Here is a 27464-nt window from a genome sequence, read left to right on the forward strand (position 1 = left end):
CCTTATTTCTAAACTAAAATGTAACATTAGGAAAGGTGCTCCAACTACCTCATAATCACTGATGCACATTTTTGCACCTTTTCGAGTTCTAGTAGTGTCGTTTTGGGAGATGTGGGATAAAAATATATGCGGATCAATATAAAATATAAATGTGGATAAAATATATGTGGCTTCCTGATCATGTATAATTTAGCCCTTATATCATTAGGTTAGATAAAGTGTAATATTTAATTAGAAAAGTTTAGGGCTGCACCAGATGTTCTCCATTGAACTTTTTTGACACATTTGGAGGAATGGGGATGATCAAGAGAGGGTAGTGAAAGGTTCAGGGGGATGGCCAAGAATTCCTTTTAAAAATAATTTAAAAGCAGCAAGTGACTTGACTCCAAACTCTCCCAGCTGCCAAGTGGTTTGAAATTGGTTGGGTGCATATTCGCTTCCTTGGAGACAACGCTACATGGCATAGTGTCATTGCCATGGCATTATATATTAAGAAGAGGGCTGCTCCAGTCATCACAACTGTATACATGGAGGGGCATATTGATGTCACCATTTTCAAAGTGCAGGGCAGCCTAACAACTTGGCGTTTAAAGGAAAGGAACCCTCAGACATTTCATTTAATTGTAGGTAAGTGATCGCTCCCTCCAGAACTAAATATTTGCACATAGGTCCCTAACCAACTTTCCTGAGAGACATAACTGCTGTGGAGGTGATGAAGGGGACCTTCTATTGACCCTGAGTCTCACAGGGCCTGATCCAATATAATTTCCCCTTTTCATATAATTAATGTCCAAATACAGAAGTAATGGGGGCAGGGAAGGTTGAATTTCCCTTCATGATGTCAAAAAGGTCAGAGGCAAGTCTAATGTGGAACAGTCAGAGCTTCCCACCCTGGCTCACCAACATTCTGAAGGCTTTTGTCTTCCATTAGGCCAACAAGGAATTTTAGATAAAAGCAACTTGGGTAAATCAGCGTTCTGCTGCATTACATTTTAAAAGGAGAATATCTGTTTTTTATTATTGAAATATAAGGAAGGCTATTAGGTTATTTGAACATTTGGAGTTGGCATCTTGACCAATGCGTGGAAAGTAGATGTGGTTTGTGGCAGTCTTGGAATAAAGAAGAACATCAGCACAGAGAAGTGGATGCTAATGTGATATATTTATTGAATTAAGAGTTCTGAGCCTCTGGGTAATGCCACTGACTGGCCCCTTTTAAGCTATTATAAGAACTGTAAGGATTTTAAGTCTTTGTAAAGCAAGAGAAAAAAGAAAAACAACCAACAGCTTTCTGTAGAGTACTCTTGCTTCTTTCTTATATTCTGTGAGAGGGAACACATTTTCTATATTTCTTTGCAGAAACATGCACATATTCAGTTATTTATAGCTCATCCATCCACACACAGTTTGGAAACATTGCTATACAAGAAGCAAGTTCAGCATTAAAAAGTATGGTTCCCTTCTCAATTGACAGTTTTAGTTACTACTCCCCTCTCCTGCAATTTATTAAGACATAATTATAAGAGCACAGAATATGATTGAAGGTGGCTGGGGAAATGTACAAAAAATGTTTTGTTTTTCTGTGCAGTATTTTTAATAGCACAGTTGGTGACATTTGTCACATTAAGTACTTAATCAACAAATTAGGAATTTACCTAGGGAAAAATATGGTATGTCAACAGGCAGTAGAGGTCAAAATGATACAAATTGTACATGGCATTGAATCGGCACATGATAATGAAATAGCAATCTTTCAAGATACACATAACATTATCTTGAAAATGCTCCAAAATGATGAAGAAAACAAACTGGCCTTTTAATATTTTTAATGGTTTTTCTGTCTGCCTTTTAGGATGTATACTTTCCTAAGGTGGGTTACAGCAGATCAATACAATGCAACATTAACATCCCAACAGGCTGAAAATGCAGGAAAAAAGCATAATTCTTTGTAGTAGCAATCAAATATAGTTACACCATAACCAAATGCTACTGCCCATTTATTCTTCAGAAAGAATGAGTGGGTTGGTGGTGGTAGTCAGCAAAACCCTAAGCATGCCTGTGAAGGAGAAAAGATCAGTACTGGATTTGGAAAACAGAGACGTGTGTCATTAGAGAAGTCAAGGCAGCGTTTATGGGATGGTGATCATAGCAAAAAATGAGTTCATAAAAATTCAGAAGTTCCATTTTATAATAGAAAGAGAATTTATATTAGGATGAAGCTCTTGCAGTTTGGATTGCGGGCTTATAAAAAATACCTACATGCTGACTTTAAGGGATTTCTTCAGCTTAATATTGGCAAGAGGATAAAGAAAGATGATTTAAGAGTTGTAATTGCCTCTGCACTTAATTTTCTTCATTAATTTAGTTGTGCTGAGCAAAAGAATATTGATAGGTCTGCAAGGTTGCTCATCCTTTCAAGGAGAAAGCAGATTGCATGTTCTTTTCAGAGTCTTGGGTGATTATGTATGGGAGGTAGGCCTCTAAACACTGGTAGTGGAGGGGGGAGAGAAAGCAGGATTTGATTAGAAAAAATTTCATAATGGCTCATGGATTAGCGCCCAGATTTTCTAGAAAGAGCTGTTTGCAGTTCAATGTGTGGATATTTTGGGAAAAGATGCTGAGAAAGAGAAGGGCACATAGATGGTAGAAGAATCTGTAAAGACTTTTCAGTGTTACGATCCATCCCAGTAAGCTATGCTTGCATATATAAGAATTGTATGGGACATTTTTCATAAGCAGAGAGAATTTTCAGAGATAATTTATTACACGGTGCTAATAATGTCATGCCAGATGTGACTTTGAATTTAAGGCACGGTAAGCGCTCTTTTGCCATGCATATGTTGTGGTTGTAGATTGAACAGATTCTGCTGATTAGTAGACCCATCCAAGTCTTCTCCAATATTAAACTGAACTTTGGACCAAATTCTAGAGCAAGTGCTGAATTTGCACTTGAACAACCTTTCTCAACCTGTGGGTCCCTAGATGTTGTTGGACCACAACTCTCATCATCCCTGAGCTCTGGCCTTGCTAGCTAGGGGTGATGGGAGTTGTAGCCCAACAACATCTGGGGACCCACAGGTTGAGAAAGGTTGTTCAAGTGCAAATTCAGCATCTGCTCCTGTATTCTCACTTTTGGATCTTATGGGACATGATAAGAGATGGCAGAAATGACTCCTCAAAATGACACAGCAGTAACTGAGGTCGTGGATACTACTGCATACGTTGACAGTTCAACTCTAGGAATAGATAAAATGTGAGAACTACAGCTCCCATTGTTTCCAGCAGCCTTTAATTCTGTGGCCAACATGTGTTCATGTGCCTGCTGTGGCATTTCTTGGACTCTTCCCTAGTACTCTCCTCACAACCCTGCTTCTGGTAAGTTGCAACAGATGTTGAAAATGGCATAGAGAGCTTCAAGAACACTATGTGCTGCATGTAATGAGGCCAATTTTCATATCCATTTCAGATTTGGCCAGACCATGGATAGTCTAGGGTATGATCAGAAATGGATTTGAGGAAACATGTTCAGAGCTTACTGAATTAGATAGATTTGTTGCTTTGCTAGTACATGGTGTTTAAAGAGCAAGAAGTAGAGTGGACGTATTGCCTGCTGTTATTGATCTCACCTAGAATTGCCAGATTCAGGCCACAAGCATATTGTTCCAGGTTACATAGAAAATCCAGGTGCAATATGAGCACCTAGCATACACACCCAGGCACTGGACCCCTACTGACCCCTATTTTTTACTCTGTATCTGCATTGCAATTGTCAGGGGCACTGGCACACTGAGGGGCATTAACCCCAAGGCTGTATACCAGAAACAGACTGGACCAAAAGTTCTAATAAGATGGATAAAGACCTGCCTGGAGCTTTATCCTTACAAGTAAAAAACAAGGTGTAGCAGAATGAGTGCGAAGAGAATAGTATTTATTGATTGGTGCAAATATTTCCATCTAAAGCAGCATGTTATATGATGCTGCATTTACCTTGTCTTCTCTGATGGCCCTTAAGGGTAGCTGAATTACATAGCTTCAGGCTGGAATTGTTTAGAAGTGATGGATTTGCTATTGGCAAGCTAGTCATTTCTTATAAAACATACAGGAATCCTGTGGGCTGATGTTTAATTGTTTTTAACTGTCTGTACGACAGGCAGTATTTCCCCCTGATGTGGCCATTTGTCTGCAGTTTGAGCGTCTACTACAGTTCTATCAGACATTGTCTGTTCTGCTCTGAGGAATGGAAGGATCAGTGATGTTCTGTCCTGTCCTGATGATAGTGCTAGTATAAAACATTTGCCACCTGACAATATTACAGATGTTAACCTGTAAAACTCTGAGCCTAATTTTGCAATGTCTGAAGGGGGGAAACTCTCTGCAAATAAATGTTGTATTATTATATATATGAGGAGGGACCATAAATCTGTGCCACAACACATATTTTGCATAGAAAATGTCCCATGTTTCTTCCTCGGCATCTCCAGTTAAAAGGATCAAAGCAGATGATGTGCAAGCAGCAAGGCCTCTCTTTGTGACTCTGGAAGGTTGCTGCCAGTCAGAGCTGACCATAGTGGGCTATATGGGCAAATACTCTGCTCTGGTATAAGGCAGCTTCTTTACTGGTCTTTTCTTATTAAGATTGTAGATGGCATCCTTCTTCTAATGAGAGTTTCTAACACCTATTTATAATATTTTTAGGTCACTTGTAAGGGTAAAAGCCCTCTCAAGGTGACCTAAAAGATAAACCAAAGCTGAGTAGATCAACCCAGCAATAAACAATACATCAGCAATCTCCATAAAAATGTTAAATACAATAATAAGATATGATTGAAACCATCAAGCCAATAAGCACCTCAATAGAACATCAAGAAAATCAGGTTTGTTCTCAGAAATAGAAGGGCAGATCTTGCAGTGTTGAGGATTGAAACTATTTCTTAAGGTGTATTTTGTCTTTGGTATTAATTTTTGAATTAAACCAGATCTTAATTTCTGGTCAAATTCTGATCTCATTTTTTGTTACTAAGTCATTCACAGAACCTATAGTGAAAATTCACTTACCGTCTTGGTTCTGTGTTTTATTAAGAAGTCTTCTAAGTGCCAATAAGAACAGTTTAGTTTATTTGTGACTCAGCTATTGTAAGTCATTAATAATGGCAGGAAAAGCCAGAGGATAAATTCCTTTGTATTTAGAAGTGTTTTTCCCTTTCTAATAGACCTTTATTTGACATTACTCTTCCATGATAAATGGGGAAGAGAAAAGAGGGGGAAATCTATTTCAAGCAGTGGCTTTTAAATAAACAAAAGGAGATTTTTTTGTGTGTAATTAAGTTGGTGAGCATTATTGGCCATTATGCAGGATTAGGATTTAGTAAGCCTCCTTAGATTTTTTTTCTCAATACTTTTTTTCTTTGTTTTTTATTTTGTTATTAGCATTTCTGAAACCAACGTCCTTCTAAAACTAAGAGGGTTGCATATTCAGCATATATAGTGCTGGATTGATATGTGGAACCCACTGAATTCCCTTTTATAGTTGTACCTTGGTTTTCAAACAGCTTAGTTCTTGAACATTTTGGCTCCGGAACACCGCAAACCCAGAAGTGAGTGTTCTGGTTTGCAAACTATTTTTGGAAGCCGAATGTCCGATGCACCTTCCGCGGATTCCAGTTGAGTGCAGGAAGCTCCTGCAGTCAATTGGAAGCCGCGCCTTGGTTTTCGAACGTTTTTGGAAGTCAAATGGACTTCCAGAACGGATTCCGTTCAGGAACCAAGGTACGACTGTGTTTTCCTTAAAAGGCAGAAGATTCCATAACATCTGTTTATTGAAGAAATTCACAATGTTCTCTCTACATTTTCATTTTAAATTGTAGCTAGACTGTGGATTTCAGCCACCAAAGAATGAATGGTGCCAGTATTACTTCTTTTTACTTAACAGCCAGGTCCTTCTGCTGTTGAATGGGATGCTTCCTCCCCAATTCATCCTCCAGAAGTACACTTTTATTTATTTATTTATTTATTTATTTATTTTAGAAAGGTACTGACTTTGCTTCATGTTGTAGAATTAGGGTGCATTATTGAGGCACTGTCCCCTCCCAGAGCCGTGCTTCCCACACCCTCCCAGTTTTTTGGCGGGATAATTGTCTCTTTTAATTTGGACTCGATGGCCCTTGTGGTCTCTTCCAACTCTATGATTCTATGATTCTATGACAGCCTTCGTTTGAGGAATGACAACTTGTTTTGAGAACAGGATCAATGGGACCCTTTGATAAATTCAGGCAGGGCAAGTACACAGCAAAAACCTGATTCTGAAGAGCCCTCCAAAGTCTACTCATTCAAGACTTTCCCTGGCTTTGGATGGATTTTTCATGATCACAATCACCCTATAATTGCTTAAGTGATCCTGAAAAACCCCCAGCCTTTATAGTAACATGACCCTTCAAGAGTTAAATATTATAACTTTGTATGGACTAGAGTTAGAGTCCACCCCTCTACCCATCCAATAGTAAAGAAATAAGCTTGTCTGCCTGCAATAAGAAGGGAGAGTTTGTTTATTCTGAATTTTTACTGATGCCTAGAGCAGGACTGGGTGCTTTCTGCTAAAGGTTGAAATAAAGAGATAACTTAATGTGATCTGAAAAAGTATCTATCTTAAGATACTCTTTACTCTTTTAAAGCACTTACTATACAGTACTCAAAATCTTTTTCTTGAATACTTACTGGTAAAGGATGAAAATAACCCTAAAGGAATATAAACATTGTTGTACACACTACAGTTAGCTGGTTGGCTGGCCAGCTAGGCCAAATTTATTATTTTTCAAATGTGTGCAGCTGAGCATGAGGCCACATTTTTCTGTGGACAGAAAAATAAACCAGCAACCAGCAAAAATTCCAATTGCTTTTCATATAGTTTCCAATTAGTCCTTTATATTGTGACCAGTTAACAAGTTTTCCATTGATTATCCAACCAGAAGGAAAATCTAAAGGTTAGGAGCAAGATGAGAAGGAGGGACCCTCAAGGAGGAATTAATGAACACACCCTAAAGGATCCCCCCCTTCCCTTCATAGTTAGTTTTAAGCCAATAGAAAGCTTTTCACATGTTTGTTCTTTTAGGGAACTACATAGCTGTTGCAGCTGACTGGTGCTGTGTAGCTTTCCAGACATGTCCCTTTAAACCTTGAAAATTGTATAGCCCCAGTGACAATTTCTTCCGGTAGTGGTAGAAAAATCATTTTTATGCACAGTCAAAAATGAAACTGTTTTGGCTCAGATGTGCACTGGAAGCACCCTCTGCTGGTTGTAATTAGAACACATCAATTGTGTGGCCCAAGGTCCTGTAAATATTAACAATGGATGGAGATTCTCATAGTATCTTCCGTGAAGAAGAAGAAGAGAGCTTGGATGGGGGCATCACTCTTTCCAGTGACCATCACACACTGAGCGTTTCCATATACTTATTGATGATTGAAAGTTGATAATGAATAATATTGAAGGCATGGGATACAGGAAACCTCAGTAAATACCTTGTTCGGAGTTTCCAGTGAAGGTCATAAAGTAGTGATGTCATATATGTCTGACACTACTTCTTCCTGCAAACAAAGAAGCCAAGAAAGTTACATTGTTTTGGCTAAGAATGCAATCTCCCCACCCCAATGAAAACATTTTGTGTGTTCTGTATCTATTCAAAATACATACGAAATTGCATAGCTTCCTTGTAAATATATAGAAAATAATTATTTTCAATCAGTGGGAATGCCATTTAGGTTTTCTCTTTATAATATTTTAGGTCAATGGACATTTCCTACTTTCAAATAATATGGCTCTGCTTTCAACTTCCACTTTTTGCTTAGATTGGATTATAGTAGAGGATGTGAAGACTCCCTGATGAGGAGAAAGGATGTTAACAGAAGTATTAATAGATTTAATAACAGCGGAGCTAGCTAGCAACTGTTCAGTCATTCCTGTTATTACAAGCCATGTACAAATACTAGAGCAAAGACATATTAGAAGAAAAACCTGTCATATTTTGGGTTCTCTTATCTCATATGTGTAGGAGTTCATTCCAAGAGGGAAACTGAGGTGTCAGTTTCCTATGATAAACCCCATAAAATGTTCCTGATCCATCAAACAGCAGCTACCACTGTATCCCAACATTAAGTAGGATAGTGGACCATTTTCTTTTAAATTGGTATATGGCCCACATTACAAAATTCCTAAGTGTTATTGTACTATACCCACCAAAGAAATAATGCAAAGTTTATTTTAAAAATGCAGTTTAAAGAAGATCTTGTTCTGTGGAATATAAATGTAGCCTTATTGTGTGCATATTTACACAGGAGTAAATACCAGGCAGAAAGGAACCTGCACATATCATTTACAGGAGGCTTGATAGTCATACTAAGGATTAAGGTACTTGATGTTCAGCTGTTTCAGCTTCCCAGGTGTCCTAGATGGTGGTAAGCCAGCTCAGTTTACAATCTAAGCCAGAAAAGACCTTTAGGAAGAAATGTTGCTCAGTAGGAAAACTACTATTTCTCCTTAGCACTACCTAAACAGAATCTACCTCTCTAGTTTCATATAGCATAGGTGGTTGCCAACAGACATCTTAAAAAAACAGCCTTCATGAGCTGGTTGGGACTGATGGGAGTTGTAGTCCAAAACATCTGGAGGGCACCAACTTGTCAAAGGCTGTTATAAATAATAAAAGATCAAAAGAGCTTAGGCAAAAATGCCAATGTGATACACCCCAAAGTTCAGAGTATTGCAGCATACCTGCATGCTAGAAGCTGAAACACAGTTCAGGAAGTTGGTGTGGTTCTCATGACCAGAAGGGTTTCTCTGTAGGTTCTGATAGTGCAGACAGGTAGCAAACAGGCTGGGTGGGTAGGTGTTTGTATATTTCATTATAACATTCATTTTTTTTGAATGTGAGAAGGAACCAAGTGCCTGAAATATCTCAGTAGCATCCGGGGCTAACCAGGAGTTGAATAGAGCATGGGTCATTAATGAACAATCCAGCTGTCCTTCCTTTCTGTCTTTCTGGTTGTAGAAGATTTTGCTCTCTGTGTTCTCAATCATCATTCTACTGTTAGGTGGAAAGGAAGGCCAGCTAGTTGGTCAGCTTGTGAGAAGGGCTCCTTCTGATTGTTACACATTCTGTCAGCTATCATGGTTCAGTTGCCGCTGGTGCCAGTTTTCTAGAAGACTTGAATTATGGCATCAAAATTATGGCTACTACTGTTCTTCTGTAGCATTTCTTTATATCCATGTCATCTCGAATCATCTGCATATATGGTATAACTGTATTTTATTTAAAAAGCATGGGCTTCTAATAATGGATGGATGCTTTTGATGTTACTTATACTTGTAACATTAATTTTTTTACTACTTGGGAGAAGCATCTTTTACCTGCCGTGGCAGAGGTGATTTTTGGGGGGAACGATAATATTTTAAACCTCTTGCATATAAGGCTTGCTGGGATCAGTTACAGTGAGTAGATTGGAAGCTGGTGTTACATTAACAACTGGTGTCGTCCAATGTTGTATGGTTTAAGACCTCAGCCTTAGACTCTTTAGATTAAACGTTGAAACAGCCATCTCCCTTCTTCCTAAAATTAAATCCTTTACTTTCAGTTCAGATTTATTTTAGATACTCTGCCTTGGGATAGGCTGCTCATATGAAGTGAATCATTGCACATCTAAGACACAAGAACTTGAATGGAAGGGCAACATAGTAGATGTAACTGTCTCCCGTATATGATGATAGTGGTGGTTGTTTTCTTTTTAAAATCCCAGTAATTTAGAACAAATTCATTTCTGCTGCAAAACATGTAGCATATGATGGAAATAAACAGATAACAAGTATTCAATAACAGTAATTTATCAGTAAATAGCCTTTTACTTTGGATTCTGAGTAGATTTGTCTCTGAATGGTGTTGAGTGTTAGATAAACTCTTCAGGCTATTGAATCCACTTATATGGAATGGTGTTGTTTCTAAGTACTGCCCACAGATAATTGGATGTTTTGTGTTGAACAGCCATGAGAGATAATTGGATATTCTTCTTCTCTGTCCAGGTATTGGACTGGATTGAAAACCATGGGGAAGCCTTCCTTAGTAAACACACTGGAGTGGGAAAATCCCTGCATCGGGCACGAGCTCTTCAGAAAAGACATGACGATTTTGAAGAAGTAGCACAGGTAAGCAAGTGACAAATCTAAGCAAATTGCTTTGACAGAGGATACCATTGTACTGATTTATTGTGTTGTTTCCAGGACTCTGAAGTGCTCTGAGGTTTCTTTTCAAACATGTGAAATAAACTGTTTTGTTGGGATCTTGGGGTGAAAACCTATAATGTTTACAGGTTGAGTGCTCACTGAAAAGAGATGGAGGAAACTTCGAAGTACAGTGCCAGGAGAGTCTAAATTTAGATTAGTGTTCAGTCTTTCTTTTTCCTTTTCTTTTTCAGTGTGGAGATGGTAGATGCAGTAAAGTGGGTAGCAGCAGAGCAACTACAGGTTTTCTTGGATTATACACCCTATCTCAGTCCTTTCCATGCAGGATTCTTGCCTGATTATGGCTGGAAGCAACTTTCACAGCCTTGGTAAATGATTTGTACCTAGAGGATGACTGGGGAAATGCTGTTGATCAGAAGCATTTGAGATTGTACATTGTTCTCTTGCATCATTTGGCTTGTTGGATGGGGATGTCAAGGCTGGCACTCCAGTGATTTAGTTCATTCTGTCTGTTCATACTTAGGAAGACTAGGAGAGCCCAATGGGAGTTAAATAAAAAATAAATAACTTTCATATTTGGCCAGTGTAATGTGACAATGACTCAGGAGTTGTAGTTTACATGTGCAGAGGCATGATGATATTTAAACTGTGTTTCACCAATTGTATTAACTGACTGTGGTCTTCTGAGACCAGTTCAAGACTTGACCGATAAAGCCTTAGCCATTCATGGTCTGGGCATATCTAAATGATTGACCATGATATTATCATTTTCATATATATATATATATATATATATATATATATATATATATATATTTCCATGGGAATCAGTCCACAAAACAATTTGATGTCAAAATAAAGCATAATTCACAAAAAGCACATCAAAGGAATTACTGTTGTTGTACCTTTTTTATAACTAAGGCAAAAAAGAAAAATAGTACACATCCAATCATCATACTAGCCCTCTCTAACTCTAGGTTCTATAAGCTGTAGTAACCACAAAAACTACCTCTCATGCTGTTTCTCAGTGTGGCTTCTCGTTGGGCATCCAGCTTATTCAGTCAACATGGCGCTATCCCATTCTCCAGAAGACATTAGCTTAGCCTCCAGTATGATGGCTTCAAATTACTTCACAGTAAGGCTTTTCATTCTCACAGATACCAGTATGTACCTTTGAAAGTCAATTTAGCAAAGATAATAATCTGAAGGATCTGAAGGATCTTAATAGTCTATTGTTCTTACTGCTATATTCTTGAGACTAAAAGATGTTATACCATCTCTTGATTTCTTCCATTGGCTCCTGTTTATACATTCAATCTTATTGTCATGATTAATTCATTTCTTCCTTGGCATTTACAGCCAGTGGATAGAAGTATGTCTCTCCTTAATTGAGACTTCCCATAACATACATATTGAATTCCTTTGGGCTACTTTTTGATTACTTAGGCATCCTTAAACCCTCCCCCACCCATCATTTGACTACTTATTAATGAACTTCCGGAGAGTGTAGAGGTGTTCTGGTCAGAGCTAGTCAAGAAATAAGGGTTCACTCTGTATTGGGTGAGATATCACACCATATTTCACCAAGTAATTAGCACTCAGTTGTCTGTACCACATTTGTAATAGAAACAACACAAAACAACCTATTTTTTGTATTGGTATTTGGAAAAATATATTTTGTTTCATTTGGGAAAGAAGTAAGAGGACACAGGAAGCTACCAGTCTCAGGAAGAAGGAAAGAAACCTTCAGGTGCACAAGCGGCAAGCTTTTATTGAGCCCAATGCATTTCAAACTGAGCTCTTCCTTTAGGGCCCTATGAATATAAATAATATGAACCTGAAGAAAAGAATGGGCATATTCCTCTTGAGTATGCTCCATTATAAATGGAACATATTGCTGATTTTCAAAGTGCTATGTGACACTTTCATGTTCAGAATGTGAGATGTTTGGCTTTTGGAAGTGAATAGGAATATGCATGCACAATAAAGGTTTTTTGCATATCCCCCAACCCATTATACGTGTGCTAAAAAACATCTTTACTGCACATCCACATCTCTGTTTGCTAAGTTTTCATACTGGCCAACATCTTATTCATCTGCCAGGAGAGTCCATTTTTCCCAGCCATAATGAAACTATGTGTGTGTACTTTTTACATCTCATCCTATTATTTCCTTCTAGCTAGTCTCACTGTCTCTACAAACATAATACCTCCTTCAGAAATCTACAAATCCCAGTCTTGTTTTTTAGGGAATCCTGTTACAAAGTTATTTTAATGCAGAATGTTAGGTCCCCTGATGGGAATTCATGAAAGCTTGATCAGAAGTAGGAAACAGGGTTAGAGATTCAAGCGGAGTATTTTTGTTTTGGAAACTGATAATAGTGCTTTGACATGACTGTTTGAAAACTTGTATATAAGGTTATTTAAGAGAAGGTTTTAAAGGGACTGTAGAGGAGGGCAGAGAAACATCCTTCTGTCTCTCGTCCTCCTGCTTCATGTGGATAGGAACTGAACATCATGGCAGGGAAGCAATGGGAACAGAAGGGCTTTCCTGCTATTCTGCTCAATATCAAAGACTGCTTATGCCAAGCCAGAGAGAACCAGGGGATCTCCCTGTCCCTTCTTTCTATATGTGAGGATGCCAAGCCAGAATTGTAAATTTTTAAAATCCTATTCTGTTTTTAAAATAGGTGGCAAACATCCTGGATACAGGAAAGAGGGTTTCATAGTTTCGGGTTTGTAATATTTTGCTCTATCGATCCAGAATGTCAATTACCGTTTCGGAACATGGCTCTTCTTCCCGCTATTGACCATATCCCCCTACTGACTTCAATAGCAGCTTGACCTGTGCCTTGTCTCTGGATAGATTTACACAATTTACACCAGAATCTTCTTACTAATTTATGGGGAATGTCTGAAATGTGACCGCTGAATGCTATGTGTCACTCTGGGACATATATAGCTTGAAACCAGGAAACTCCCACATTGTATCAAAGGTTAAAGGTTTGTGAAAATAATACTCATTTCTTTGGAAAAGTGTGATAGCAAAGTGCAGAGGCCAGACATTTGTCAAAGCTAGGATTCCTTTGAAGAATTGTATCTTGTGTTGGATATAATTTATTATGCGGTTTGGGAAGGAATTTCTATGTTATCCACTGGTTGCTTGATGATAGTCACTTGTTTTGCTCAAGCTATCTGTCTGTTTTCAAAGTTAAATGTTAACTGTGTAGATTTAGGACTATAAATGGGTGGGGGAATATAAATGGGAGGGGCATTTTGTGAGGTCAGATGGAAGTACTCTTTCCGATAATTTTTATATTTATATTTCTAATTATTATTTTTAAAAAAATAATCACAGCTACAACCAATGTTCTTCAAATGTGCTACAGTTTGATAATCAAGCCACTGATCTTGCTGTGAACCTGGTCCTTCTTCTCAGAAACTGTAATATAAAAGTCTGAATATAAAAGGTGATTTATTGCTCTGTTGATTCCAGAGCATAAGAAATACTGAATGATTAAGACGTAACTCTGAAGTATCCTGGATCCCCAGAAAGGTCTCTGAATTAAATCAGATCCTTAAAGATGTCTCTCCAACTCCTCATTGCATTTGTAGTGCCCCTAATATTTCCTCCCTGCCCCCTCTGCTGTTGCATTAGATTTATGAGTTCATTCTGATGACTTGTTGTGGCTTATTTGCATCTCAGAAAACCTGGGCACACAAGCAATTAGTTTCCATGACTAGTATAATATGGGAGCCACATGACCATGGGCTCCTTCCATGAAAAGAAAAAATACATTTTCTACCTTGTGGGAAATGAAATTGTCAGCAAGGCAATTGAGTTTGTTGGACCTTACATTCTTGGCAGAGCTTGAGTTCCAACAGACATCAGGGTAGTTGAAGTCTCCCATGACTACTATAGCTCTCCTTTTTGAATGTTTGGTAATATCATTCAAGTCCTCAATCTGGCTTAGAGGTCTATAGTAGACAGCCACAGTAAGGTCACTGTTGTTTCCCTCTCCTACAATTTTTACCCATATATTCTCAATCTGCTTCCATGCTCCCAAGTCATGGATTGCTTCACAAGTATAGACTAGACTGGATGGATTGGAGGTTGCCTGCACTTGATGGGGTTGCACTCCCTCTGAATGAGTGAGTATGTAGCTTAAGAAAATAAAAAAATTCCTTCCAGTAGCACCTTAAAGACCAACTGAGTTAGTTCTAGGTATGAGCTTTCGTGTGCATGCACACTTCTTCAGATACACACTGTATCTGAAGAAGTGTATCTGAAGAAGTGTGCATGCACACGAAAGCTCATACCTAGAACTAACTCAGTTGGTCTTTAAGGTGCTACTGGAAGGAATTTTTTTATTTTGTTTTGACCATGGCAGACCAACACGGCTACCTATCTGTAACTGGAACTATGTAGCTTAAGGGTATTCCTGGATCCTTTGCTGTTGCTTGCGGCTCAAGTGGCCTTGGTGGCATGAAGTGCCTTCCATCACCTAGTGGCTCAGCTGTGCTACTGTCTGAACAAGGATAGATTAACTTCTGTTGTCTATGTTCTGGTTACCTTCAGAAGGCTGCCTCTTAATATAGTTCAGAAACGTCAACTGGAATTTGGTGGCCAGATTGCTCAATGAGGCAGGGCAATTTGGTTTCCAGGCCCGATTCAAAGTGCTCTTCTTGACCTATAAAGCCTTAAACAGCTCAGGACCTCAATGCCTCAAGGAGTGCCTCTCCCCATATGAACCAACTCTGGCCCTGAGGCTCTTCTTCATGTACGCCCTCAATGAGAGGTCAGGAAGGCGGCAACACAAGAATGGGTCTTTTCTTTGGTGGCTCCGTTTGTGAAATGCTCTCCCCAGGGAGACTTGCCTGGTGCCTTCATTATAAATCTTCAGGTGCTAGGCAAAAACGTTTCTCTATAACCAGACCTTTGGCTGATTAAACAATCTATGGCCTTTTAAGTGTGTTTGTGGGAGGCAATTATTGTTTGTTTTGTTTTGTTTGTTATGTATTTTGTATTCTCATTTTGTATGTTTGTTATGAACCATGATGTGATATTCAGTTGAAGGGTTGCATACAAATCTTATTATTAATAATAATATGTCTATTAAGGATTGGAAATATAAATAAATTGTATACCTCTTTATCAGAAAAATAACGCTGTTGCAAAGTGGATAAGGGATGGTGATTAGAATTTGCATTTTTGGTCCTGCAGATGGCACTGTCCCTGCATCTAGATGCCAAAAGTCTGACCCAGTGGCCTCATTTTAAAACCAACTTAGGAAAGCATTGTTTGAATAGTAACAGGTATCTGCTAGAAAAGTGCAGTATTCCCTTCAGACATTTCCATCCTTGTCTAGACAGCTTGTTAATTTTCTTGCTAGAAGAGGTTAAAAGCTATCTACTTCATACTTCCAGAAGCCAGCTCATTTTTTAATACCACCTTTCTCCCTTTCCCCCCATAATGCATGAAATTAATTACACATTGGATGGATGGATGCATGACGGTATTTGCACAAATCCAGCATTTATTAATTAAAATTCTTTAAACCCTGTGCATGCAATTCAGAGAGGAAGACACAAGCTTGAACAGGAAATGCAACAAGATTTTACTAAACCTATGAGGCACTAAAAAATTAAAACGAAATGAAATTTGACATGTGCTGATGATATGGGCAGAGCCTTTCAGTTGTTCTTAATGAGGGAATTGAAGACTGTACAAATTCAAGAAAGTGCAGTTTGACCCTTTCCTTACATTTCAGAAATAATGTAATGAGGCACGCGTGAAGACTATGCCATGAAAATGGTCACAGGTGTATTAGCTCAGTGATAGAGCCTCTGCTTTGCCTGTAGAAGGTCCCAGACTCAGTCCCCAGAATCTTCAGGTAATTCTGGGAGACATCCCTGTCTGAAATCCCAGCCAGTCAGTGAAGGCAGTGCTGAGCTAGATGGACCAATGTTCTGACCCAGTATAAGGCAGCTTCCTTGTTTCTCAAAAAGCACGTTTGAATATAAAATAGGAAACTGAAATCCCTACTCCCAGTTGTACACATGCATTTCACAAATCATTCCACTTTAATTTAGCAAAAATGACAACCATGCAATGCCTTTATGAAGCACTTTCTTATTATTTTTCATTCTGAACTGATTTTTTTCTTCCTGTAGTCCTTATGCACAAATTCTACTTTGATTAGTGTCAGCATCAACAACAAAACACATTCTTGTTGGGGTGGGGGTGGGGGGGACTTGTGTTACTTTTGGTTTGTTGATAAAAAGGACGAGTCCGTAATTGCTCCTCCTCCTGTTAACTAATTCCCACACACTTTGCATCCATTAGCAGTACATAGTACATTCTGTGACAAACTGAATCACATTCTTTCAGTTAACATCTAATTTCACAGACTGATATGCATAAGATGAGTATAGCAGAGAAGAACACCCACCAGATGTGCACAATGTAACCCCATCCTCACTGCTTTCCTGTGTCTTTTCTTACACATTGCCTTTATCCTATGCTCCCCCATCATTGAAAAATGATAAGATGCTGCCCTCAAGGCTCCCTGAGCCTTCCAGAATGGAAGGGGAAAGGCAAATGCTCTGCCAGAAAGTCAGTATATCATTCCCTCTCCAGAAGGTGTGAAGGGATGCAGGGGTGGGGAGCTCATTCATGCTTGGAAAGGCTCCTTTGATGAGAAGCTTAATCATGGTCCATTGCTCAATTATTTTTTATGACAAAGGAAGGGGGGCAGAGTGGAAAGATCTGCTCAGGTGGTTTGCAGACCTTCAGACATTACAACTAGGCTGTCAGATATATCAGTGAAAAAGCAGCTCCAACAGGAAGGCTGTAGAATCTTATAGACACTGCAGACAACTTCTGACTTATTTTTCAAGGACATGTTCAAGCTCTTCTAAGGAATTCCTGGAATTCCTAGCTGTAGCAAAAGGCTGTCTTGGATTTTGTTGTTTACCAAGAAAATACATGTCAACTTTATTGGGCAAGAAGTCTTACTCCTTTCCTCCTTCTTGGGATAGATATTTATCCATGTTTGGCTTGAAGCACCACCAGCCTGATTGAGTAAGGGTAGCATTTGTATGTATATTTGTCTTGGAAGACAACACTTTGTATTTGGTAATTATTTGGTAATCATTTTTTAAAATGTATTTTAAAATATATGAAAGAACACTTCTGATTGGTAAAACATACACTTCCAGCTTTGCTTGGCTTTGAATAATGGACTAGGTGCAAGTAGGTTGGAACAGAGATTGTACCTACTGAGTCACTCTACTGAAATATGCATTTTAAAAGGGCATAGGATGTCAATTAAATCAGCCAAAGACCTGATTAAAAAGGAATGTTTTTGCCTGGTGCCTAAAGGTGTATAATCAAGGTACCAGAACTTCCCTGGAGAGTATTCCACAGATGGGGAGCCACTGCAGAGAAGGCCCATTCTTGTGTTGCTACGATCTGGACCTCTTGAGGAGGAGGCACATGACAGAGGGCCTCAGAAGATGATCTCAGGGTCTGGGTAGGTTCATATGGAAAGAGGCGGTACAATCTCTGTTCCAACCTACTACACAGTGATCTAGCAGGACTTAGACTTCTTCCTTCATCTTTGGTGCTCAGTTTCCACTTATTGAAAAGAAACTCTCTCTCTTTTTTTACCCTGCGTGATAAGCATCAATTGCTAATGAATAAAAAAACATGAAACATATTAATTGACATGGTAATCTGTTCAGTCAAATAAATGCCACTGACTTTTTAGCCCGTGGTGGCTTTTCTTCCTGTGACCTTTTGAAAAATAGTATTTGCCATTTCTTTTTCTTAGTAGTGAAGAAACCAATTTATGCCCTCTTGTTCTTTCACACATAAAATAATTACATGTGTGTACATTTGTAAGCGTGCCATTTTGCAGTCTGTAGGAAGTTTTCCAGTTTTTGAGATGCCATATTTTATCAGTTTCAAAAGATTATTATTTATTGCTTATCACAGAGAAGTTATTAAGCTAATTGAAATGGAAAACTGGTTTTGCCTTAGCTTGAGTTGGTTCAAAGCAAGATAAAGCTATTTAAGATATTTGTTTATTTCTGGTATTTATACCCCATCTTTCCATAAAATATATAATCAAGAAAACTTACAAAAACCATCACTTCATAAATATTGTCAAATACAATAAAATAAATTGTAAACTAAAGCATGTTGGTGATTTATTAAATTTGTATACCACCCTTCTTCGAAAGATCACAGGGCAGTTCACAACCTAATAATACAAAATGAGAACACAATATAGAGAATGAAACAAAAACAAACCAATAAGCCCTTCCTACGCAAGCACATTTAAAAGGCCATAGAATGTTTAATCAGCCAAAAGCTGATTATAGAGAAACCTTTTTGCCTGGTGCCTAATATTACTAACATCTTTGAAAAGTGGCAGCAGTTTAAAATTATTTTAAGAGCATGCAACAAAGCTCCACTGGGTGACAAAGCCTTAGGCAAACCACCTTAAAAACATATTATGTTACGATGGCCTTTTGGGGCTAATTAACATCTATAAATTGGACATTATTCTTAAACTAGCTGAATTTACTTTTCTTTTACTATATGATATACTGGTCTGATATACTGGTCCATCTTGATAAAAATCAGTATTTTAAATATTTAGGGTTTTATCCAAGAAAGTTATCCCACTTGCAAAAGAGCTTCAACTTTTGCTCCCCGCACTGTGTCCCTTCCAGAATTGTTCTGGGTGTTCCCCTTACCCTACAGAGCTGATGGGAGACATGGGTGTGAGGCATGTGTGATTGAAGAGGGAGGGGAGGTTCCATTGCAGAATTGAAAGTACTTGTTCAAAAGGAATTACTTCCCTGGGTGCAACCAGTAGTGATTTTATTATTGGATTTTATGGATTTATATTATATACAACTGTAAACAACTTTGACAGGCATTTTTGCCTTAAAAATGGTCTAATCTATTAAATAAAATATTTATGTATAAAAAAGTAGGAAAGCTGTTCTGAATTCTGAGAGTCATGACTGAGAAATGATGTCTTATGCCTACCCTGCCACACATTTGACAGTGGAGTAGGTTAAAAAATAGCAAGCCAAATAATTTGTTGGTATTTTTTAAAAGAAATGCAAAATAAGTATTTTAAAATATTAAATTACTTTTAAATAAGTAATTTTAAATATTTTGAATTCCACAGAGAGCTTTGTTTATGTGGACTGCCTTATTTTGTTCAGCATCAGGTAATACTCTACGACACAGTAGGAACTTGCGTTTTGAGCTCCCCTGACATTATAGAGCAGTGGTGGGGAACTTGTGGCTTATGGAAGCTGAAGTTTCTGGACTTCAGCTTCCATAACCCCTGACCATTGGCAATGTTGACAGCGGCTGATGGGAGTTAGAGTCCAGCAGTATCTGGAGGGCCACATGTTCCCTAGCCACGTTGTAGAGGTGTCTCTTCTTTGTGTGTAGCTCCACATGGATGTCAGAGCCCCTGTGAGTGCACTGAGGCAGCTTAATCAGAAATAATCCACACACTCAGGTAAGGGAGTTGTTAAATACTGTTGATTTTCATGAGTCCAATAGATATGTTTGTAAATTAGGCCAGAATCTCACAGATTGATTGCTTTTGTCAAAACACAAAAATAAGGGAGTGGACACATTTTTTAAAGAAGTAATGTTTCCAGTTCACTACATTTACATGTTGCAACATGCTAGCCATCAGTGCTCCTACTTAAACAAATGCATTGTGAAATATCTCCTGGGAGACCATGTCTGCTTCCGAAGTAGTTAACCATCTGAATTGCTTTTTACCCTACGTCATATTTGAAAGATTCCAGGGATCATGGAAATAAGTGAATGCTGAGCCTTTTTAATCTGTCAAACAAGCTAGCTCTGGAGAGGTTATGCGTTTCAAATGAGAAACTATTTCATGCCTATTTGGAGATTACTCTGTGTGGGTTTTTGCTAGCTCCTCTTGCAGAGAGCATCACTTGGAATAACTGCTGTCATTTTAAGATGCTGGTTTCTGTTCCTGCGTTTCAGAAGTGTAAATACTCATGCTAGAGCTTCAGTTGCCACATTTGTGTGACTTGCACTTTGTTTCTTGCTCTGTTTCCTGGTAGAATACCTATACTAATGCAGACAAGCTACTGGAAGCAGCAGAGCAGTTGGCTCAAACCGGAGAGTGTGACCCTGAAGAGATCTACAAGGCAGCACGGCATCTGGAAGTGCGGATTCAGGACTTTGTCAGAAGAGTGGAGCAGAGGAAGCTTCTTTTGGACATGTCTGTATCCTTCCACACTCATACCAAAGAGGTAAGATGCTTACAGTGTGATCAGAGCTGCATTTAGGGGAGCACAACCAGATTGCCTGCACTGGGCACTGAGCGAAGAGGGTGCTGCAGGGGGCGCCGCAACAATGACTTAGAACAGAAGGCAAGAGACAGGGGAGCACAGAATTTTGCCATCACACAAGTGACTGCTGATATTTGACTGATGTTGCAAAGCCTGTAACACTCAAGAAAGTTTTAAGTTGCTTAAGCCATAATAGACTGAATGTGAAATGTACAGCATGAAAACTCAGAAAACATTGACAACTTGTATATCTTGCAAAAATGCCATATTTTCTCTCCTTTCATTTGTTTAATGTAAATCCAAGAAAAAGTGTTGTTGTTGTTAATTCAGTTTATATAACGCCCTTTATCAAAAGAGCCCAGGGCAGTGTACAACATTAAAAACACAGAAGTTATAAAATGTTTTTAAAGCAAATTTACAGCAGTCTCATGAGAGGAGAGCAAGGTGACCAAGTTCATAATAATTAAATAGTAATAATGTACAATTTATACTAATTGCATTTGGTCTGAGCTCTTTTTAAAAGAATATCAGTTATAATCACAGGCATAACTGAGTAGAAGTGTTTCTTGAGGAATTTCATTATAATGAAGCATCTGTTTTACTATTTCTAGTAACTTTCTAACTAAGAATTCAGATTATGATCAGAGATGGTTATACTTTCATACTATTTAAAATGGGCCCAAAATGCATGTTCCCATGTGTTTTTCAGTTGCTTGCTCAGAACGAGACTAAATGCTGTTTTAGTTCAAGTGAAAAATGTGCAAAGATAAGACACTCGAGCAGGAGACAGAGAGGACAGGGCGTTGAAATTGGAGGCCCCTGAGGGTGCAATTAAAGCATACTTCACATTTTTCCCCTTTCGACCAAAGGCTATTCAGCAATGTGTGCCTTTGGAAGATAAGTTTTATTCTGTGAGGAGAAAGGATTAATCTGAATCATTGTTTTTTCATGCACTGTAGCATCTGTGTGCCACAGCACTGTTGATCCATAAAGGCACCCGCAGGAGCTGAAGGCTTTGCCAGTATTAGCTGAATTATGTACTACAAACAAGTAATTTGTAATAAGCTGCTGCAGAGTTAGGGAAGCCTGAGCAAACAAACGTATTTGGTCACAGATAAGCTAGTGTAAAGGAAATGGTCTGCACTGCATGGGTCTTTCTCTTCAGCATCTTGAATGGTATAAAGCAGTTTTAGCTATGGATGGGACATGGAAGACAATGTGCATTCCTTTTATGAATCAAGTATCTCTTTATTGGTTTGGTTGGGTCTACCCACATATTCAGCTAGCCCCTAACTTCTTATCACATGATGCAGTAATGGTTGTGTATGCACACATACACCACAGTTCTTAGGCACCCCAGAACTTAAGATTTGTCTGTTGTAAACAGTTTGTTGAGGAATATGTGTGGGCTCATAATTGCCATTTGGAAATGTACGGCTCTTCTTTACTGTTACTCTGGCAGGGTCTTGTCTCTCCTGAAGTGTGCTGCTTACTGTCTGGTGATTTTACTTTGTAGATCAGAGTGATAAGGAAGATACTGGGAAGGTAAAACTTAACCATCTGGTTAGCTAGTGTTTACCTGTTAGGTTCTTAATCTCTCTTGGGTAGGGGAAGTTGTCCAGAAAAAGGAACTTGTTCAAGGGAGTGAGGAGCTGGCTTTCAGTCACAGGAACCTAAGAATAATGTGAGAGTATAATTTATATCATTTGGAAGTTTCAAATGTTTGAGGGCAGGAGGAAAGGGTGGGAGACATACCCTTGTGATCTGAGACTCCTAGGCCATACACTTTTAGATTAATGCACTGAGCATGTTAAGGGAGAAAATTGTACAAAATGAGTACAACTAATATGGACTGCCCATAGGTTTCATGATTTTAATTCAGCCTGTCTAGAGCATAACATTTGCAAGCTATCCCAAAGGATAGTGCAGTGTTCTATGCATAAGCTATCCTACCCTTATTGATGTGTATAGTTTTTTACATCTACTTTCCTTTATGTCAGCTGGTCTTTAGGCCTTTGGTGTAGAGATGATGCTGTAGAAATGGTGTTATTTCATCAAAGGCATCAAGATGGTGTTATTTTATCAAGTACAAAGTTGAAATTCTAAGCTTGTACAAAATAAGGAAAACTGGTGATTCAGTGAGGTTTGGTAGGATGTTTTGTTTAACCTTTTAAAAAGTTTTTGCAGAATGGTTTAGAATTGTCACAAATGATTTACTTTTGAAATTCCAGGACAGTGGTGAGGAAGTCACATAAAGCACTTGGAGATCTATCAGGATTATGTCCTGTGTCATGTTTAGCTAATGAAAATACAAAGCAGAAGGAAAATACATAGATGCTGGAGAAATTACATCCTTTGACTAAGGATTTGTGGAATGTTTCAAAGCAGCAAAAAGAGTGGGAACTTCATGGTTCCTTCCAGACAGTCTAATAAATCACTTCCTTTTCAATGCAGGGTGCTGGAACTCTTAGAAGCACACATTCTGTTGTCAACTTATCACGGCTTAAAAATAAGCAGTAACTGTTGCCCTCTTCAGGCAGACTGATTCAGTGTTAAAACTGGCATGTGGGATGGGTGGGTGGGTGGGTGTGCTGTGGGGACAGGAGCACTAGCTCTGTCCCTCTGTCTCCATGCCAATTGCCTTCCATGGGTTGGAGGACAAACTTCTGTACCTTTTAGAACTTAGGGGTTCTAAAATGCATGGAAAGTCTCAATAAGTTCAGGATGCTCTTCACTTCAGCAGTCCCCCCCCCCCTCAGCTCATAGAGGGTAACTGGAGTGGCAATAAGGGGGTGCAGCTAGGGTGATCATCCCTGAAGCCTCCCCCTGCCCCCTGTGTCCACACAGTATTAGATTTTCTGAAGAGGGCTTATATTAATGCTGATTGCTTTCATCCAGTTTGCTTCTGTAAAGTAAGCATGGAATTTGGCTTGCCCTTGACAATGTCTGCTCTTAATTACCGTACCTCCAGATTAATAATGACATAGAAATTAGAATATTATTTTAGATAGGAACATGTTTTTGTCAGTCATTCTAAAGCTACAGTTCATGAGCATCTGACTCCCCAGTAGCACAATTTAATATTATGGGATGGATGAACTCTGAATCCATCACACACATTTTTTGGAACCTTGGCATGCTAACTGATGCAAGCATAGCTGCCTTAAGCATATTTGCCTCGAGTAGAGGTTATATTTAGCTGTATCAATTTGGTGCATGAAAAAATCTGAAACATCAGATTATAAATGCTTATAATTCTGTACATCATTCTTATACAGAAACATCTAAAGAGGCCTTACTTTAATGATGAATAGCTTTGAGTTGATATCTGTTTATTTCAAGAATGTATTAGCTTACATTGTGAGATGGATTCTTGTTTTGCCCAAGAACTGTCGGCTAGAGTGAAACCGTTTCCAGGGCAGGTCCAGAATCCTCTTGCAAGGTGTTGGAAAGCTTGAATCAGAGAATCTGACAGCAGGACTTGGGCTCCTTATTTTCTTTGCCAGTAGGGTGGCTGTGAAGGAGATATTTGTGTGGTCTTTTATTCTGTTAGTGCTACCCAGATAATGGTAGCTCATCAGCCTAGCAGAAGCAGATTTATTGCCAAAGCAGACAAGGGCCTGGCTAGCCTTATATACAGTAATTGTTGTCTTAGGCTTGGTTCCTCTTTCTGAGCAACTTATCATGCAAAATAGTTGCTTTGGAGATTCCTGTACTTGACCTCCCTTCTTCTGTCTTCCGTCTTTTAGAACCTAACCCAAATCTGTGCACATAGCAGACAGAAATACTTCCCTTGGCTCTCTGGAGGGCTTTGTGCTGGAGAGGAATGCACTGGAAGCCACAGAATAGATAAGACAAAGTCTAAAGTGGCCTAGAAGACTGCACTAAGCCTCATCCCATATGCTACCAGGTCCCTCTGTGTTAAATAGGCAGTACTATTACTGCCTCCTCAGTTTACGTAAAGCCACTGAGTAGGTGCTGTGATGCCTAGTTCTACTTGCTCTTTTTGTACATAGACTGAATGCCGTAATCTACTTTGATTCAATGCTTTTTAGACTTGAAACACTAGGTTCCATTCATGACATAATAATTCCAATCAACTCATCACTGTTGAATTGTTTACTTACAAATTTGGGGTATCTTTTACCTACTAAAAATTGTCATGTGTCCCCATATTACACATAAACTATGGCTTAATGTAGCTGTACACTGAGCTGGTACACACCACTGCAAAGCTTGAATTTCACTCCCCTCACTGTTCCTACAGCTGCTATGCTGTCAGAAGATTAGAACTAGAATCTACCTTGTCATTATATCCAAACCCTGGCTTCTTGTAACCATGGTTTGTTTTTTGCCTACTGTTTGTGGCTTGCTTGGGACATGAATGGGAATCCTGTGAATCGATCAAAAATCACATTTTGATTGAAATTGTTTCTGAAATATTTTTAATCTTATTAACAGCACAGATTATTTGTAATGGGGTTTTGCAGGCATAACTGAAGACCGGGGACTAAAACCTTCTGAGTCAATGAAGATGTACAGTTTAATAGTTTTTTAATATGCAAATCCTTGTTGTAAAAGGTCATGCACTAGGAATAAACACTGTTAATGTAGATTCTGATGCTATCTTGACCTGATTTGTTTGAGCATATTGCAAATGCGTAAGAGTTCAGCTTGCATCATCTGTAGTAGTACTTTAGATGTATATCACATGAAAATAACTAGCTGAGAGCAAATCTTAGTCTTTGCACTGGATTTATCATTTTCTTTTCTCAAACTTGTTTTCCTCCTCCTCCATTCTAGGACTAACATGATTTCTATAATGTATCACCATCGCTTCAGTGCTGCTTTTCACTGTGGTATACAAATTGAGTCCTTAATTCTACTGTATGATAGCCAGATGTGTAATCTACATCTCCAAAGTTTCTTACCACATATTTATATGTTAATATCCCATATGTACAACCCCATACACCAGTGGGAAGAAATATCAGTAGCTGTGGGATTTCCCTCTACATTTACCATGAATATTTCATTTATTTATTTTATTACATGTGTAGACCACTCCTCATTTAAAAACAAAATAAATCACTCATTTACAGTACAGTGGTACCTTGGGTTAAGAACTTAATTCGTTCTGAAACTGTTCTGAACCTGAGGTACCACTTTAGGTAATGGGGCCTCCCGCTGCCGCCACGCAGCTACATGCTTTCTGTTCTCATCCTGAAGCAAAGTTCTTAACCCGAGGTACTATTTCTGGGTTAGTACCTGAAGCATCTGTAACCCGAGTTAGCACTGTACTAATAAATATAATAAAATAATATATCAATACAATATTACAAATATGAAAACCCAATAGTACAGTGCATAATCAAAGCAGCAAATATGAAACCACAATCAGAAGGTATGTACATCCACAGAAGGGGGATGCATCACTAAAATTTTATTTTGCAACTTTATGGTGCTTTTCAATTATGGCAAGCCACTCTGTAAGTGATACTTGCTTGAAAAGCAGGTCTAAAATAGAATGAATGAATGAATGAATGAATGAATGAATGAATGAATGAATGAATAGAGAGAGAATAAAGCTCCTGAATGAATAGCCAATCTGATTTGAGGTGGAAATTATTTATATTGAGGGGAACCTTTATAAGGTCTCTCTTGATACAATTTTTGCACTGTTTCCTCAAAGAACAGTCCCATATGTTTTAGGTAGCTTTTGTGCAGGCTGTGAGAGTTAAGGGTTGTCTATCATTTTTCACATACCTCATCATAAGGATGAACAGCTTTCTGTATACTAAACAATTTGGACAAATAACTATTTAGCTTTGAATTATTGAATCAATCTGGACTCTGTTGGAAAGAAAAATAAACTTCATTATTTAATTTCCTCAAGGGCAATGGGATAGTAGGGTAAAATTGTAATCAATACATTTATTATGTTTGGCGAGGGGAGGAATCTTCACACGTCAGATTTATGCTGCACGTTTCAAAATGACTTTGGCAAAAGCGTGGCTGACATGGCTACAAAGAATGTTCCAACTCTTTAGGACAGCAGTTTCCAAATGGTTTTCTAATTGCCACACTGGCCACAGTAGGTTTTGGGGAAGTGCATTACAAAAGACTAAGGGGCAAATAGTGCTATATGCATACGTATATGCGGCACAAAGTCCTTAAGGTGGTTTTTCAAAAGCAGAGAGGGACATGGGTGGCGCTGTGGGTTAAACCACAGAGCCTAGGACTTGCCGATCAGAAGGTCGGTGGTTCGAATCCCCGTGACGGGGTAAGCTCCCATTGCTCAGTCCCTGCTCCTACCAACCTAGCAGTTCGAAAGCATGTCAGAGTGCAAGTAGATAAATAGGTACCGCTCCAGCGGGAAGGTAACAGCGTTTCTGTGCACTGCTCTGGTTCACCAGAAGCTGCTTAGTCATGCTGGCTACATGACCGGAAGCTGTATGCTGGCTCCCTCAGCCAATAAAGCGAGATAAGCACCGCAACCCCAGAGTCGGCCATGACTGGACCTAATGGTCAGGGGTCCCTTTACCTTTAATGAGGGAAAAGGTTGGCCCTGCCCATTGCATCCCAATGCTCTTGCCAAACTCTGCAGGAACTTGGGCGCTCCTCCAAGTTCTGCTGCGGTGGGGTGGGCACAGCACCGCCTGAAGCAGGTGCTTCACCCCATAAGCATAGGCAAGCCAGCTCTGATTGAAGGAGTAACATTCTCCTTCATAGGTTGATCATATAATGTGTATCACATTCAGGTAAGATATGTTAATGAGACATATATTCTGCTTGTGAAATCAGAGGAGTGAATTTATTATTTTATGGTGTCAATATTTAGAAGATTGACCATAAGCTAAGCTTCTGCACAAAGG

General features: G+C 38.8%; 1 protein-coding gene across 16 annotated transcripts in view; it reads left to right on the plus strand.

The window, feature by feature from the left end:
- KALRN (kalirin RhoGEF kinase) overlaps positions 1-27464 on the plus strand; it is a 510268-nt gene that overhangs the window by 297829 nt on the left and 184975 nt on the right. For all 16 annotated transcript variants that reach the window (XR_014158556.1, XR_014158557.1, XM_081869922.1 and 13 more), the window contains 2 exons: positions 10067-10189; positions 20359-20550. Coding sequence is in view for 14 of the 16 variants with exons in the window: in XM_081869922.1 (XP_081726048.1) it covers positions 10067-10189; positions 20359-20550 (315 nt within the window). In the remaining 2 variants the exon portion in view is untranslated. The remainder of the gene's footprint in view (positions 1-10066; positions 10190-20358; positions 20551-27464) is intronic.

The sequence above is a fragment of the Podarcis erhardii genome (genome assembly GCF_964252035.2).
Source record: "Podarcis erhardii genome assembly, chromosome: 1".
Lineage (NCBI taxonomy): Eukaryota > Metazoa > Chordata > Lepidosauria > Squamata > Lacertidae > Podarcis > Podarcis erhardii.